The 18,609-nt window shown below is 38.2% G+C and overlaps 1 protein-coding gene across 1 annotated transcript; it reads left to right on the top strand.

Annotated features, from left to right (window-relative positions):
• The first annotated feature begins 3,232 nt into the window (after positions 1 to 3,232).
• On the top strand, positions 3,233 to 17,187 carry LOC121977596 (NAC domain-containing protein 105-like). The gene is made up of 4 exons (XM_042530078.1): positions 3,233 to 3,347; positions 5,015 to 5,180; positions 5,284 to 5,555; positions 16,549 to 17,187. The coding sequence occupies exons 1-4, from the start codon at positions 3,345 to 3,347 to the stop codon at positions 17,128 to 17,130; spliced, it is 1,023 nt and encodes a 340-aa protein (XP_042386012.1). The 5' UTR covers positions 3,233 to 3,344; the 3' UTR covers positions 17,131 to 17,187.
• Positions 17,188 to 18,609: the final 1,422 nt, after the last annotated feature.

Below are 18,609 nucleotides of genomic sequence, written 5' to 3'. Positions count from 1 at the left end.
TATAACCTAAGTAATGTCTACATGAATTTTCATGATTTTTAGAATTTTATAGAATTTCTAGGGCATTTCTGAATTTCGCTGAAATTGGATTTCAGGAAATCAAAAATCCGGCATGATGCTTGTGTGCAGATTAAATTCATCATGTCAATATTGTATATGCCACTAATATGAATTAAAACAATAATGGATATAAACATAGTAACACAATGCTCTATTCCTATTCTACCGCTTATCAATTTGTTAATTGTATCACTCTCATAAATCCACTAATAAAATCTACTTTACTAAAGGTGGATTAAATATCTTACTAGTATTTATTCTCTTGAAATAAAACAGTCAAATAAACAAAAGATCCTGAAGGAGAAAGCCCTGACTTTGAATTGTGAGCCCTTGGATGTTATTTGTCTCTAGCAACTCTAGTTTGCCCACCTTCAATTGGAAAATTGACTAGAGTTCTTATCCAGTCAACTGCTTACTCATCTAGTCGATTAGATTACTTATAGTGAACTAGAGCCCAAATAGAAATATTATGCTCTCCACATCCTTATGTCCAATTGACTCCCGAATAGAATGAACACTTAAGTTAGCAAAGGCTCACTTCTAATTGACTAAATTTGCTCAAAGTTATTGATCACTCAGTTTACACCATTATAAGCCCATTCAAAAGATCAGAATTAAGCTTAACATATACTACAACCATAGAATTCTTGTCCTTCGATTGAAGGATTCCTACAAACCACTAGATAATTTAGGTACCTACCTAGTTACACACTTAACCCATGATGACGTTGCCTAAAAGTGGGAAGCCTAAGATTACAATCACTTATCATCTTGAATAGCTCACTTAGGTTATAGGTCTTCAATCTTGAGTTATCCCTTAACCATATTGATCATAGACCCAAATATATGATAACATTTCACTCATAATCTCTTACGACTCTCTTACCTTCAAGTCTTTGATCTTGTCAATGTTTTATGTTGCATTGAGTTCATCTCACCTCAACCCTTAGTATATTGAATGCACCAAGTCCTCCAAACTTGCTCTAGTATTATATTCTTCATTGTTCACCTATGAAGTTAATGTGCATAGGTTATATATATTTCTAAGTATTATTTGACGCATATCTACTTGCATTTCATGAGTATAATTTATATTTATTGCACCGTATTTCATTATAATGTCTTTCTTCCATTCCTTTTATTCACAGATTTACTCTTTACTTATTTTGATTGATAGGATGTAAATTGGAGTGAAAATGAAGTAAAGACGCACATTGGAGTAAACATAGAGAAAATCAGCAACCTATTCATGCCCTAGAGGCACGACTCTATGTCAACCCAATGGTAGGTCGTGCCTCCTACCAGCAAGCATCCAGGGTATGGTCCTCTCCATAGCCAAATCATGGTCGGGCCATGCCCCATCACCAGAGGAGCATACGACCAGGCTGTGCCAAATGAGATGACCATGCCATATTTCCAGAGCTCAACCAAGGAGGGGGCATGCCTTTATGCACTATCTTGCCTCCCCATCCAAGGGCGACACATGCCTTGGCCGTACCTTTAGGCACGACCTTGCCTCACCATCCAGGGGCGGCACACGCCTTGACCATGATAAGGAGGCAAGACTGTGACATTGACCGGGCAAGGATCATGCCCTTGTCTATAAAAGAGGTTTTCTCCCATTTTTCACGCATCTTATATTCTAATCTAGGGTTGGGGGGCTCTGTTCCTTTCTATGGAGAAGGGTTCTCCCCTCTTGGGGGTACTCATTGGGCTAAATCAAGCCTATTTGCTCTTCATGATATGTTCTTTGGGTTGGATAATTAGATAGGCCTAATTAGTTCATTTCTTGTAACTCAAAACAAAATACACTAGCTAATTATGATACTTATAAATGAAAATACATAATTTTATATTCCTATTTTTTAAATTTATTATATAATTATTTTATTGGATTATCATTACTATTAAACTCGAACCAAAATTCAACTAGGGTGAAAAAAACATCCTTATAGGAGTTTTTTGGGGTCTTGTCAACTTTACTTGAAGAATTTTGCATTGGTATGTTTCAAATTAGGGCCAATTTTGTATTCCCATGCATACTTGATTGTCGACCAAACCCTAGAGTTGAGTAATCCTCTCAACCTCTCTCCTTTTCTAGGAACCATCCTTTGCATTAAGGTTACCTAATTGATAATGTTACAACAAATTAAGATAACTGGTGAATTTTGAGTTGTTCTAAAATTAACTAGAAAGAGGATACAAACGGGCTTTGAATGTTTTTACAGCTACTTTCAGAACATTATATAATGATTTTTCATAATGCCTATGTTAAATTACCAAATATTTAGGTAGTGAACTGGATAATCCACATGGAGATTGGAATAAATTTTCAATGGGTGTTTCTTTTGTATTGTTTTGTGGAGTTGTTTGTTCAACTTTTTAATGGTCTTGTGCACGTAAATTTTCTCCTTATTAGGTAGGAGTAGTCGCACGTGCCAAAATGAGTATTTGGAGATGATCATAACCAATTGACTAAAATCAAATCTAACTCAAATTGAATTACTCATGAAACTGAATCAAGTGAGATTTGAGTAATAATTATAACCATCTATCTATCTATCTCATTAATCCGCAGTGCGCGTCACTGGCAAGCTCTGTTTTGCCCTCCAAATCCTCAATTATGATCTCTAAATGGCCCAACCAAGCATTCATTTGGCCTTCCACTCCACCCAGCAGCAAATCATGGCATGAGAAAAGCCAACAAAATTGCCACTGAACTGCACTGCACTGCACGCAGACCAATTCCTCATTGCCGATCGATCGAGATCGATCGATATATCACAATACGCTTGACAACAAGTTAAATCTGCCATGCTCTCATTCCTCCCCTCATCCCCGCTGTACGGTTCCCTTCCACCCCCCGCCCCACAACGCACCATGCACCCTCGCAGTCTAATCTGCACTGCTCTACAAGCCAAAGGCAAAAGCTAAGCCGAAGCCGAAGCCGAAGCCAATGAAGAGTCTTTTGTGATAAGATAGATAGGAAAAAGGTGGAAAGCAAAGGGAGAGTGGGTGTGTGACGTCAAACGACCTTCATTCCATCAACCCACGCGCAATCGAAACCAGAGGCAGAGGCAGAGGGGGTGGGTCTGCCTCCTCTCAGGCTCATCTCCTTTTAAAACTTAATTTATATATCCCCTCAGGCCACCTTCTCTCCTTCCTTAGAACGCCACCCCTTAATTTCTAGCTGCTCTGGCCTGCTACTCCCTCTCCCTCCTCAATTCGGAATTGTTGACGACGACGCTAGCTGCTACCTTCATACAACTTTTCCCCCATATCATATGGTTAGTTTAATTTTATCAAGTGTAGCATATATTTAATACGAATATATATGATGCATGGGGGTAACCGATACGTCCCCTTTCTCACATTAATGAATCGATCTCTTGATCAGAATCTACTTGTTTTTCTTTCTTCCCTTTATCCACTATCATTGAACAGAAGCAAGAGAGAACTGGTTAATTTTAGGGTTCTGTCTATGTACATAACTATTAATTAGTTTCTGATAAGGAAACTGCAAAGTATACAGATCTTGGAGTTTTATTGATCACTTGGTTTAAGAATGAAGATTGCAAGCTTCTTATAGTTATCATATGAGATCTCAGATCCTGAAGCTGGTACATGCATCTTTTTTGTGATGATTATTCAATATTCTGGATATATGATCTACCTTTGCTGATTCTTTCCAAGGTAATGATCTTTTAGCTAGTCTGGAGACAGAAGATTGAAGCCATGAATTATCAGAAACAGCAGTTAATATTTTCTGCGCAATTGATGAAACTGCAAGTAAATTATGAATGGAGTATATATAGGAGTCATTTTTGATAAATTACAACGCAAAAGTATAAAAGGGAAATATTTTAGAGATATTTGATCATAATTACCTTTACACTCGTATCCATACGAGAGAGAGAAACCAAGAAGCAATTGTTTCTTAATCTAGGAGAAATTATACAGGCTTTCAAGAGTGTTTTTTCCCCCTTCTATTCAAAACTTAATCATAAGTATATATGCTCACTTTCCCTTTTTTTATTCTACTTTTTTACTATCCTTTTACACATCTTAACTCGCTTGACATAAAACTTCTCTTTCCCATCAAGATCTACAAGACTAATTAGCAAGCCAAAAGGTCGAACCTATTATACATTGCCATGAAGAGGTCGAACCTTGTTCTGGATCCCTCCACCTTGTTGAATTCAAGCTAAAGTAGGGAAGACGACTTAGTTAATTAGTAAGACAAAAGGTACTGTACTGTACAGGGAGAGGGAGAGGGAGAGGGAGAGGGATGTGTACTGACATGCAATCCCAAGACAAGGAGACAAATGAGTCAGTGTGCAAAGAGCTCAGTTTCCTCCTTTTAAGCCTCTCCGTGACAGGCCTGACTCTAAGAAAGCTTCCTTTGTTACCTTTAGATGACATTCCCCCTCACAGAAGAAGCGCATGCCGTGTCCTTTACCAAACGTCATGCATGCTCATGCCAATTGAACATGCACTCCCCGGCTGGATCCTCCGTTAATTAAGCTTATCATCACCAAACCACACATCTTAGCCAATAATTACACTCCAATGTTCAAGTAGATGGTAATTAATGCAGTAGCTGAAGCTGCCATGATTGCTCAAGGCAAAGGAAAGGAGAAGAAAACAAATGAAAAACCATAACCACTTGGCTTTGCTCCCTTACATTTAGGTCTGAACCATGATTATTGAGGACTAATAGAGCACATGTTGTAGCCGAATGATTGCCACCATTCACATTCCAGGGACAGCATCATGGCAGGGACTGCCCTGTCCCGGCTTCCAACACATGGCCATTTTCCCTTGATTTCATAAAGGACAGTACAAAACCAGAGCCATGCCAAGTATTTTAAAATCATTTCCTTCCTCTCTCTTTCTCTCTTCCTATGAAGCATGCATCACTTATATATAAGGAAGAGCTCTTGCTCTGGTGCAGGCAAGGGAAGCCATGGAGTGCTGCGTTCCTCCTGGCTTTAGGTTCCATCCCACCGACGAGGAGCTCGTTGGGTATTACCTCAAGAAGAAGGTGGCCTCGCAGAAGATAGACCTGGATGTCATCAGAGACATCGATCTTTACAGAATTGAGCCATGGGATCTCCAAGGTACGTGAAAAAGCGTATATATAGCAGTACTCTTTCAGGTAGACATTTCGTCTAACACGCAGACGATTAACCAATCGTATGCCCGCAATGTGTTTGTGCTAAGAACAATGCCGGATCGGGTACGAAGAGCAGAGTGAGTGGTACTTCTTCAGCCACAAGGACAAGAAGTACCCCACGGGGACGAGGACTAACCGGGCAACCATGGCCGGGTTCTGGAAGGCGACAGGGCGAGACAAGGCGGTCCATGACAAGAGCAAAGTGATCGGGATGAGGAAGACGCTGGTGTTCTACAAAGGGAGAGCACCAAACGGGCAGAAGACTGACTGGATAATGCACGAGTACAGACTGGAGTCCGAAGAGAACGGACCACCTCAGGCAAGCTCAAATGCTATCTCACCTTCTCTCTTTTTTCTCTTCAGTAATACTTTAAATTTTCAGTATTATCTTAATATTGCATGGAGCTTCAGAAGATTATTTAAATATATTACAAACTGATGCATGATGTACACAACTTTTAGCTTTTAGAAAGACAAATAGCTTTAATTATGAGCATGCACAGGCATCCTTAATTATAATGGGTGCAATAATGATACTTTGTGTTCTTTAGCTTCCACTAATTCACCTTGTAAACTCATTCCACTTTTTGTTCTTTTGTTCACTATACACATTTATGTCCAAAGCGCTTTCCTTTCTAAGCTAAACATTTTGATATTTTTATTATATATACTGAACAAAAACACTTCAATGGTCTTTGAATACATTTATACTTTTTTAAAAGAAAAAGTTATAAACTACTGTTCTCTCAGTTTCACTTATAGGTACTTCTATTTTATTTTGTATAATCTCTCACATTTTTATGGCCTTTTAAGTAGATAATATATATACCATAGTAACCTTTTTTATTTCTAAATTACTCTTACAGTTTTGCTACTAAATTATTGCTTATCAAAAGGGTATCGTAAAATTTATTTTTCTTTCAAATTTATGAAAACATATCTCCATGCTTGACTATATAGTTCTTAGTTTCAATGAAGATCAAATATTTGTTAGCTTGGATCTCATTCATTACCATTTGCTATCCACCTCCTAAGTTATGTATCTACACCAAATAGTCATTGTAAGTTCCTACTCCTATCCCCTTCTAGACAACAATTTTTCGATGAAATCTAGTTAATTGTCACGTATATATTTTACACATATAATGTAGCCCCAAATTTTGTGACCATCATTGAAATGGGTTATAATGAGTGAACCCGAAAGATGACGTGACGGTCAAAATCAAGGTGACATGACAGTAAAAGTCAACGGAGGAGAGCATCTTCTCATCGGGCTCTGATTGGCTGCCCAATGCTAAGATTCGTCAGATGGGTTTGGTCAAATTCTGAGCCGTGCGGAAAAAAGGTCGACTGACCCTTAAGCTGGTCGAACATAAGGGTTTCAATGCTTCACCTTTGAACTAAAGAAATAACGCACCTGGTCACTCAATAACCGATCGAGTTTAAGGACGGTCACCCTTATAGGTCGGCTAGAATAGCCGACCCACTGTCAAAGGGAGGGTCGAACTCATTCTTATGTAGGAGCCTTTTTATATACACCAGTCGATCTGATCACCCGTTAGCTTTATGGGTATCTGCTCAAAAGTAGAATTGACCGAGTTCATATGACTTAATGCCCATCTCTTCTATGTATAAGCGGGATAACTTTATGAATCTGGTCGGATGGCCAAGTGCATTTTACCTGCAAGTTACTATACTCCAGGTCAGACAAAGGGTCGATCAGGCCTAGGACTATTTGGCTTGGGATGTTGACCGAACCTCTCGGAACACAACATTTCTCCAGAGGCTAGTTGTATGCCCGTCCGAACAAAATATCGATCGGGCCTAAGGGAGTTAAGGTGTTTAGCTTCATATTACGGATCAAACGGATCTCTAGCACACACAAGTTATTATATTGTTTCTCAAACAGACACTCAATGTGTACAAGCATTATATTATTCTCTGAACGAATGACTTAAAACTAGGTAGAATATAACCAAACGGCTTAAGGCCGAGACAGATATAAAAGCAATTCGGCCTAACAGGGTGGTCGGTTTAATGACTGGCCGAGATATACTCAGCAGATAACATCCTAACATCCTGTTAGAATAACAAATCATATGTTAGAGAATATTCTCCTAGAACCTTCTTCAAGGACTCTTTTGTCCCCTGTCAGCTAACCATTTATAACAACCTATTCCTTCATCAACCTCAACAGTAACAAAAGTTATAAACGATAAAAGAAGTATATATGTGGGTAAAAGGAAGATTCCTCAGAGGATTATTTCACACTGCCTGAGTTGTACACTTTTCTTTACCTAACAAACTCAGGCACACTCTATCATCTCATGATTATGGAAGTTATGTGAGGTGGTAAATAAAAGGGGAGTCCTCTCCGTGGCAAAGGTACTATCTTTGAACATCCTCAATTTTACTCTCGTGTGCACATTCTTACTGTTCTTCATCCACCCATCCGGATTTGTACTGACTTGAGCGTCGGAGGGCCTTCGCTAGGGACTCCCCTGATTTCTAGGCGCTGATGTTTTGTTGACTCATCTCCATGTACGCAGGAGGAGCAAAAAGCTTTTTTGTGGAGAAAAAGGTCTTCTACCAGTCAACCCTCAATCCATCATGCCCAGCGCGTCATCTCTGTACTTTTTAGACATAACCAAATTTGGCACCGTTTGTGGGAACTCTCACCTGAATCTAAGAATCAAAAATGGAGGAAGATGGAAAACTCACTATCGTTATCCTGACATAAGAATATTTGTATCTGCTCATCAATACCTGAGTGCAAAAATTATTACAACAACAACAACAACAATAAGTGGCTACCGGAAGCACCCTGCCACCACCCAATCTCGTTGCATCAACAAGAGCCCACCAGAGGGAAAAAGGAGTTCGGAGGAAGGCCTGGTTCATTTGCCGCAAGCATCTACTCACTGGCTCCACGCCATCTAGCACTTTTTCACATGCCATCTGAGCACTTGGGCCAGGAAAGATTGCACCAAGAATCCTCGGGAGAAGCGCATGTCCAAGAAGAGAGTAAGGGAAAACCTCCAGTAAGGTGTAGCTCCCTGAAGAAATTAGCACCCTATTCTTTCAGAAGGTGTTAGAAGACAAACTACCAAAGCATTATCAAATTTTGGCGATAAGGGAATATTCAGAGTCAACTGACCCTGAGGATCATCTCCTTAAATTTGAGCACGCTGCTTTCCTTCATCAATTTATTGATGGGATAAAATGTCGGGTATTCCTCACTACATTCGGCGGCTTAGCGCAGAAGTGGTTTAAGCGACTACCTATTGAATTCATTCGCTGTTTTAAGGATTTCCACAAGATTTTTCTCCATCACTTTGCCAGCAACCGACACTACCAAAATACTCCCCTGAGTTTTTTCTCACTCAAACAGGGGCCCAAGGAATTACTGAGGGCCTACATTAAAAAATTCAATCAAGTGGTTATGGATGTCCCTTCAGCCACCACTGAGATCCTAGCGAGCGCCTTTTCTTAAGGGCTTAATAATAATGAGTTCTTTGTCTCCTTGGTTAGGAGACCACCAAGAATTTTAGATCATCTGTTGGATCGAGCGACCAAATTTGTTAATGTGGAAAAAAAAAGGTCGCCTGGAGGAAGGAAGTCACCGCACCAGCTACAACTCTGGCACCCAAGCATCGAGTCTTGCCCTCTCCTCCACCTAAGGGGCCCCAAGTAGGCCCTCAACCTCATCATCAAAAACCACGGCCCTAGGCCGTACAACATGTGGAGGTCGAGCAAGAGAGATACCCCCCCCCCCCCAAGGAGCTCTGCGACGGTGGTGCACCCTCCACCGGTTGACTACTCATGACACACAAGGCTGCTATATTTTGGCCAATCGCCAAGGGGTAATTGGAGATTTTGCTGGCTCACTCCATCATCTGACCGATGCCCTTATCGACAACTAAACGGCTCGCTTAGAAGAAATCAGTGAGAGATCGAGTGAAGCTAGAGGACACCACTGCCATGTGCAGATCGTACACCAACTTTAGCTCGAAACCAACCAGAGCTACCAAACTGGAAAGAGGAGAACCACAACAATGCCGCTTGGGGCACCATCAACATAATAGCCAGGGGGCCTATCAATGGAGACTCCAACCGAGCAAGAAAGTCACATGCTTAGAGTTTGGAGATTCACGCGGTTGGCTATAGTATAGAACATGCAGTCGAGCCTGAAATCAACTTCAGACCCAAAGATTTAGAGGGGGTGGAAATACCCCCATGTGATGCTTTACTAATTAAGGATGTTATAGCTAATTATAATATTTCTCATACTTTTGTTGACTTAGGAAGTTCAGTCAATATCATCTTCAAGCAAGTGTTTGAGCAGTTATAGATAGACTCAAGCGAGCTTCAACCCATGGCGACTGCCTTGTATGGATTCACGGGAAATGAGGTCCAGTCGCTTGGTCAAATAATATTGGCCATATCCTTGGGGAGGAGCCCCTGGCGAGGTTGCGCAGATCGATCATCATAATGGTGGACACACCCTCGACCTATACTGTTAGTTTGGGTCGACCGACCTTGAATGAGTTTCGGGCAGTAGTCTCTACTTTCAATCAGAAGATAAAGTTCCCCGTAAATGATCAATTTAGGAAAGTCAAAGGAGACCAACTAGCGGCACGCAAGTGCTATGTTGATGTAATAAAAACTAAGGCTAGCTCTGAACGAAAGATGTAGTGGATGGAGGTTAACATTATCTGGGAGGCACCATCCACCCTGGTCTATGAAGAAAAAGAGGAAGTCCAGATTTGACCAAGCTAACCGGAAGTTGTTACACAGTTGGCGGTTGACCTACCTCAAGAACTTAAGAAGGAGCTTGTTGCGTGCCTTACACGTAACAATGATGTTTTTATCTGGACACCCGAAGAAGTGACTGGGGTGTCACCAACGGTCATGGAGCATGTGATGCATGTCTACCTAGATGCTCGGCCAGTCAAGCAAAGGAAGTAGGGTTTTGGGCCAATCAGAACAAGATCATCAAAAAGGAGGTGGACAAATTACTGGAGGCGAACTACATTTGTAAAGTCCAATTCCTAAGTTGGTTGACTAATGTTGTCCTGGTGTCTAAGCCAAGGAATAAGTGAAGAGTTTGTATCGATTTCAGAGATTTTAACAAGGTCTATCCGAAAGATTATTATCCATTGTCTCGCATCGACCAAGAAGTTGACTCCACCACCAGATGTGAATTTATTTGTATGCTAGATGTATATCAAGGATATCATCAAGTTTCACTCTTCAAGGACGATCAAGAGAAGGTCAGTTTCATAACTACCGAGGGTACTTATTGTTATAACGTTATGTTGTTCGGTCCGAAGAATGTAAGAGCTACCTACTAATGGCTCATAAACAAGATGTTCCGAAAGCAGATCAGGCAAAATATGGAGGTGTATGTGGATGACATCTTTATCAAGTCCTTCTGGGTGACTGGTTTATGTATTAACGTGGAGGAAATCTGCCACACTTTAAGGCATTACAGACTAAAGGTTAATCCTAGTAAATGCTTGTTTGGGGCCAAGAGCGGGAAATTTCTGGGATACATTGTGACTGAGCAGGGAATAGGGGCTAATCCAAGCAAGGTGCGGGCGCTTCAAGACATGACTCCTCTACGTAGTTTGAAGGACGTGCAAAAATTGACCGGTCATATCACTGTCCTTTCTCGCTTTATATCCCAGTTAATCGATCAGATTCTGTCTTTTTTTAAGATACTCCGTTGAGCGACCAAATTTCAATGGGATGCTGATTGTGATAAAGCTTTTGAGGAACTAAAGAATTACTTATCTGCCCTGCCTATAAGTGCCAAGCTGATAGTGGGCAAAACTCTGTGGGTGTATTTGTAGACTAATAACCATGCAGTCGGGTCAATATTAGCGAGACAAGGGGAAAAGGAACAGCAGCCTATGTACTTTTTAAGTCATTTTAATGAAAGGAGTCGAGTGTCATTATATTGCACTCAAGAAGTTAGCGTATAGATTGGTCTTAGTTGTCAGGAGGTTACTTTCTTATTTCCTTTCTCATCCAATCATACTCACTAAAATCACTTTGGGTTGGGTACTTGTCAATCTAGAAGCTTTCAGAAGGCATTTTATACCACCTATAATTTTATTTTTACAGCAAGGAATTTTACCAATAGATAGAGAATAGGCACACATGATTAAGAAAAGAGCCAATCAGTTTACTATGATTAGTGACCATATTTACAAGCAAACTTTCTCATGTCCACTACTTAAGTATATTGGGATGGATGATATTCATACATTTTACAGAAAGTACATTAGGGCTCATGTAGAAGTCATACGGGCGACTGATCCCCTGCACAGAAAATTTTACTGGCCAGATATTTTTGACCTACTTTACAAGTTGATGTGGTGTGATTAGTAAGGATTTGCTTATTTTGTCAGAAGCACCAAAATATTCCACATCATCCCACGGAGTTACTGAAGACTTCCATTATCTCCTACCTCTTTGATCAGTGGGGTATGGATATAGTAGGATATTTTCCCTTGGCATCTGCTTAAAGAAGATTTTTGACAGTGGCAGTGGATTATTTCTCGAAATGGGTGGAGGCCAAGCTAGTGGCCAAGATAATCGAACAGATAGTTATCAAATTCTTATAAGAACATATCATTTGTAAGTTCAGAATTCCATATAAATTAGTCTCAAACAATGGAAGACAATTCCAAGATATGAAAATTCAAGAATGGCGCTCAACCTATGGTATCACCTAAGCCTTTACATCGATGTCTTATCCCCAGAGCAACGGCTAGATGGAGGTAACAAATAGAGAAATCATAGGATGGCATAAAACCAATTTAGAACATGTCGGAGGAAGCTGGGTCGATGAGCTCCCTAGTGTACTATGGGCATATCGTAGTTTTGAACTGTAATAGAAATGATCAACCAAATTGTTTCAAGGCGGGCAATGGTGCAAAACTTCATCCTAGTCAATTTCGACCTTTTGCTTGTACCCTTTGGTAACTAATCTTGCTTTGTATTTTTCAATCTCGATACCCACTTCACACCAATTGTGTTCTTGCCATTCGGTAATGATATTAGCTCTCATATATCATTCTTTTGATTGCCTTGATTTCTTCATTCATGGCCTTTCTCCATATCATGAGCGGCATTGTCATAACTTATAGGCTTGACTTATGCTAATAAACAAAATTGAGTAAAATCATTAAAATTTACCTCTTCAATGGTATCATAAATGTCACTCAAACTTTTGAATCTTTGAGGCCCTTCACTCGAGCTTGCTTCATTTATTTGTGAATTTTGTGGTGGTGGTGTTGGTGGTGGAGTATTAGATGGTGCCATGCCTTCCTCCTTATCATCATCAAGGAAAGAACTATATCTCATCTCTTTCTTAGTAGTACTCCACTCCCAAACACCTACTTCATCAAACTCCATGTCTATGCTTATGACAATCTTCCCATTGCTTGGATTATACAACTTATAACCTTTAGATCTTTGATCATAACCGATGAAGAGAAACTTTGCACTTTTATCATCAAGCTTCGTTCTTTTCTCATCATGAACATGTGTGTAGGCAATGCTTCCAAAAACCCTCAAGTGTGAAACACTTTTGGTGTGACACCGATTCATCAACTATACTGCACAAGAGACAGCCTCGACCCAATATTTATTCGACATGTTCTTACTTTTTAACATACTCACCATGTTGAAAATAATTCAGTTCTTCCTCTTTACGACTCCATTTTGTTGTGGTATGGAGTCACCATGGGATGATGAATGCCATTTTCTTCATAAAAAACCTTGAATTCATTAGATGTTAATTCTTCACCTCTATCAAATCAAAGAGCTTTTATTTAAGTCACTATGTTTCTTCACCATTAATTTAAACCTTTTGAAGGTTCCAAACATCTCCGATTTTACCTTCAAAAAATACACCTAAGTTTTCTGAGAATAGTCATCAATGAAAAGCACAAAGTAATTATTCTTACCAAGTGATGATGGCTTGATTGGTCTGCACACATCCAAGTGTATCAACTCCAATGGATGTTGAGCCCTCGTTAAAGACTCATTGGGAAAACTCTTTCTCGCTTGCTTTCCAAAAAGACATCCTTCAGAAAATTTATTAGGATGGTTTATGGAGGGCAATGCTTTCACTATTCTTCCATTGCTCATCATTTTTAGCCCATCGAAGTTCAAATACCCAAATCTTATGTGCCATAGCCAAGATGAATCTTTGAAATAAGATTTCAAACACATAGGAACATCACTTTGAATATTTATCAAAAACATTCAGTTCTTTGTCATGGGCACCTTAGCAAGCAATCTTCCACTTTCATCTTTCAATGTCAAGTATTTATCTTTTAAGTGAATATCATAATTTTTTCTAATAATTGACCCGAACTCAAAATGTTACTCTTCATGGCTGGCACATAGAACACATTAGAAATTAATTGAAGACTCTCATCTTTTGAACGAATCAAAATCGTACATTTTCCTTTCACTTGAACTTTCGAAGAGTCGTCAAAAGTTATATCTCCATCAGTTGATTCATTAAGTTCCATGAACAAATTTCTCCTTCCGCAAATGTGGCTACTTGAGGCGGAATCAAAATACCATGTACTCTCATTTCGTCTTGATAAGTTTTGCAAGCTAAAAGCAAAGTAGGGCCCAAATATTCTTTTGCATCATTGCTCTCCGCAAAATTGTTTGTCTCCTCCATGTTATTTCTACATTCCCAAGAATAATAGCCAAGACGATGACAAGTAAAACACTCAACTTCAGATTTGTCATACATCATTTGACGACCTCCACGACTTCTACCTCTTCCACAATTTCTTCTTTGATTGGAGTTTCGACTCGTCTCATTATTATATGAAGTGTTTTTGTCACCTCGTCCACCTCTTCCATGACCATGGCCTTGACCTTGGCCCTGTCCTCAAGATCCTCCACGTCCGTGGCCTCTTTGGGATGTGCCTTGGTTTGTGTCCTTCAATGATAACTTTGCTTTCAAAGCTTGTTCAACCAATACTTGAACCGGTTTTATTAATCTTTCTTCGTGTGCTTGTAAAGATCCGGCAAGTTCATCAATGGTCATGGTGTCTAGATCTTTAGACTCTTCGATAGAAACCACGGTATAATTAAATCTTGGATCCAAAGATCTCAACATTTTTCCAATAATTCGATCATCTTTCATATTATCTCTATATCTTTTCAATTGATTTGTGATAGCCAATACTCTTGAGAAATAATCCGAAATAGATTCGAAATCTATCATGCATAGAAATTCAAACTCTCCTCTCAATGTTTGAAGACATACCTTCTTCACTTTATCAACACCTTTAAATGAAGCTTGAAGAGTTTCCTATGCTTGCTTGGAAGTAGTTGTCGCAGCAACTTTCTCAAACATCTTTTCATCCAAACTTTGATGGATGAGGGTGAGCACTTTTTGGTCATTCTTCTGGACGGATGCCTCATTTTCATCAACGTCATTCTCCACAGGATCGCAAGTTTCATATGCTCCAAGCAAAGCCTTAATTCTTATGCACTAATTATCATAATTTTCCTTGGTGAGAGATGGAAAGATAAATCGAGTTCTGTTCGACATTTTTCCTTCAAGCTATTATCTCCAAACACAAAATGGTGAGCTCTGATACCATTTTGTTAGAAGATGGAGAGCATAAAAACTATAACACTTAAGACGGGAGGAAACTAATTTGTATTATCCTTTTTCCATATCTGAATTGTTAAATAAATAGGGTATTTATAGGGAATACCCAAGATGTATCTACACAAATACATCAACCAATAATAAATGACATACATAGATCATCCGAAGAGTCAGTCTTGAATCCTCCAAAAGACCTCTAATATTTATCACACAATATTAAATAATTTTGACTCAATTAATCTGGTTTATATTTTCAACACTCTTGCAATTGTGGTTTCAATTGTGTTAGCGCCTAATATGTTTGGGAGGTGATCTACACCGTAGTTGATGGCAACACTCACTCATGGAAGAGTGGGTTATGAAGGTTAGATTGTATCTTGAACAAATGAGAGTGATTTCAGGGGGTGACCTTGGTGTTAGAGGTGTTTGAGTTTCATGTAATCTTGGACACAATGTGAGTTATAATCTTAAAAGTGTTAACTTTTGACTTAATGACATGCTCTTATTGGTAGTTAGAAATGCTAATAATTATGGAGTCTTGATCATTTTCTGCATCGCAAACCCAACGACTTCAAATTAAGGAAAGCGAGGGACTCCTTGTTTCAACACAAATTGATTTTACTCTATGAAATCCAAGAAATAACTTGATTGTTGCATAAAGAAAAATTTATCAAATATATGCATCAATTACATTGATATCGCATCTTCATTATTTAAAGATTCATAACAACTAACCCCAAAACTAAATGATCATGCATATTTTTCATACTTTCTCTTCCCAGTCAGTAGTTTGAATTCTAGATCTATAACTTCCACATCTCAATATAAATGTTCTTGAACTCTTTGCATTGAGTCTCATCCTCATAAACAAAAAAAAAAAAAATAATTAAGAAGTTAGATCCATATTTAATTAATTTAATTTAATAGTAAGGAATTCCATCATAAACTACACCAAAATGTATCTATATAAACCATTAAAAGTAAACATATGAAATAAATAAATTAAATATTAATCAAGAAGAATACTTTTTGAGAAGTACAAATATAATGATATGAATCAAGAAAAGTTTAGAATTATTTAACAGAACTAATTTGTCATTAGATATTTAAGGACTTGAGATCTACTATAAGCATACCCTACCCACAAGATTGATAGACATCAAAGTTGGCTTGTAGAAATTATATATTTAGATATATTAATAAATGGAAAACCAATAAAAGAATCTGACAATAACTATCAATTTTGTTCATGAACTAATTAATTCAAAATGAATTAACAAACCTTATCAACATTACTTTCATGAGGGCATGATATATTAATCTTTTTATATCTTTGGAAATATCTACTAAGCGCAACATTTGCATTTTCTTTATATTGTTGAGAAAATATATTTAGTAAGAATTTAGATTATAAGAAATCACCTTGTATATTATTTCATTTTAGATGACAATATTTTTGTGAAATTATGCCAATATTTGTTGTTATAATTAGGCATGAATTCTAAGTTATTGAGCATTTAAGAATATGTCAACACATTGAACACCTTAAAATCATATTCATCATAATTGTTATTGGGAGACTTTATAAAAGACCCTTTTAATGTGTCTTTTGTTGTTAAATCTCCTAATTAACTTTTTCATTACATGTTTATAGGAAGAAGGTTGGGTGGTGTGTCGTGCATTCAAGAAACGAGCCACAACCTACCCCGCACGGAGCAACGTTGGAAACATTTGGAATTCCAACTATTGCTATGATGACCTTGGCTGGATGAACCCCATGTTGAACCATCATCCCAACCTCTTCTCTCCTATGCACGAGCAACCCCCTCCCATGACTCCACAATGTAAGCAAGAAGAAAGTGAGCTCCTTGACGACCTTCACCTCCTCCACTCTAGTGACTTTGTCCAACTTCCCCAACTTGAAAGCCCTCCCTTGCACCAACCTAGCTCCAAGCTACAATCAAAGGACAACACTAGAGAAGACCAATTGGCAAATAAGGTCACAGATTGGAGGGCACTTGACAAGTTCGTTGCATCACAATTGAGCCACGAGGATAATAATAATAATAGGTTCAACGATATTATTATTGAAGAACATGATGTGATGGGGGATTTTTGCTTGGGGAGCAACTCAGAGATGACATTTCTTTTGCTACACAATGAGAAGGAGGTAGTGGACCAATTTTTAATTAACTCCTCAAGCGAAAAGGGAGAAATTTGTATATTCGAGCAATGAATTTCATGTATTTGGATATGTAAGATAAGGAAATATTAAGGTGTTTTATGAGAACCATATCATTTGTTTCAATATATAATATATAAGCTTTGTGTTGTTTGACTTCTTATAGCGAAGCATTTCAAGTCGATGAACATGAAGTTGATCTTTTTGCTTTGATTGTTGAAGATAAATTTATTTGTATGAAGTTGATCTTGGAAGTGAATTTCAAATTTAAGTGTTCAACTAGAATTGAATGCATGAAAAAAAATTCCAAGAAAATCATTATGCAATGAATAAGTTGTAAAGGCAAGGAGTCATTTTAAAGTTCTAGAGAAGTTTTGATAAGGTTGAACAACTTATTAAAAGTTAGATAAAGATTTATATCTTGAATGAATTTTCTTTTTAATGTAAGATAAATTTATATTATCTTGCAACTCAATTTATCAATATCAAAATAATATGAAAATTCATTTCAGTATATCATCATAAAAAATATATATTAGTCATTCCATACAAATGTTACCATAAAAATGTCATCAAATATAGGGCACAAGCAATGATAAGATATACAATAGTTACAATTCATGTAAATAGGTCACAAATGAATTGTCTCATTGCCCTATGACACTTTTACTTTTGATTCAAACCAACTAATTTAATATTAATAAGATCAAAACCTATTATCTAAATTCAACACAATCTTATATGGTTGATCCAACATAAACCATTTGATTACATTAGACAAATCAAGTCATGTTGCATTAGTTAAAATAACATGTTGATCTTACTTTAACTTAGTAACATAAATTATAAAAATTGTCTCATCTACATGCCATCGTGACTAAGTTGGTCATAGTTATAGAACCTCATTTGTAATGGCAAGGGAGGTCCTCTCAAGTATAGTCATGTCTTCCACATAAAAAATTTATTTTGATAAAATGTTGTTGCAATGTAACATCCACAAAAACATTATCAGTTGGTCATGCACAAAATGACACTATTTTGCAACATACATGAAATAAGGATTTCTAGCACAACAAATTCTATTTCACAATCATTAGATGACTTCCTAGGATGGTAGACATTGTCGCAATATTATAGAAAAAATATTTTGAAATTAGTAATATATGTAATCTTGTATACATGAAACTAATATCAATCATTATTACTATATTTACTTTTGATCATGTCCGAATCGTCGAACTAAAGGACGCTGGGCACGTGGCGCTTTCCTAGTCAATGCTGTAGTCCTCCGTCTGGTCGCACGATTCTCCGGCGAACCTGCACAGAAGTCGGGCCGGGAAGGGGTTCCCGGCGGCGACCCTCCGACGCTCAAGTCAGGCAAAGCTCAATAGAGAGAAAGGGGCTCCAAAACTCGTAGCGTGCGTACATCCGGCGAAGTAAGAGGTTCCTTATATAGAGCGGTGAAAGAACTAATGCATGTCCACCGAGGTGCATACGTGTCTGCAGCCCATACCCCGGTATGCACCTGTCAGA

The sequence above is a fragment of the Zingiber officinale genome, chromosome 4B (genome assembly GCF_018446385.1).
Source record: "Zingiber officinale cultivar Zhangliang chromosome 4B, Zo_v1.1, whole genome shotgun sequence".
NCBI lineage: Eukaryota > Viridiplantae > Streptophyta > Magnoliopsida > Zingiberales > Zingiberaceae > Zingiber > Zingiber officinale.
The sequence above is the reverse complement of the archived record's forward strand: the minus strand, read 5'-3'. Positions and strand labels throughout refer to the sequence as shown.

Bases quoted from the DNA above. Each gene is read 5' to 3' on its own strand.
- LOC121977596 (XM_042530078.1), top strand. The intron at 5,181-5,283 runs GTACGTGAAAAA...GTTTGTGCTAAG, and splicing joins TGAGCCATGGGATCTCCAAG to AACAATGCCGGATCGGGTAC. The intron at 5,556-16,548 runs GCAAGCTCAAAT...ACATGTTTATAG, and splicing joins AAGAGAACGGACCACCTCAG to GAAGAAGGTTGGGTGGTGTG.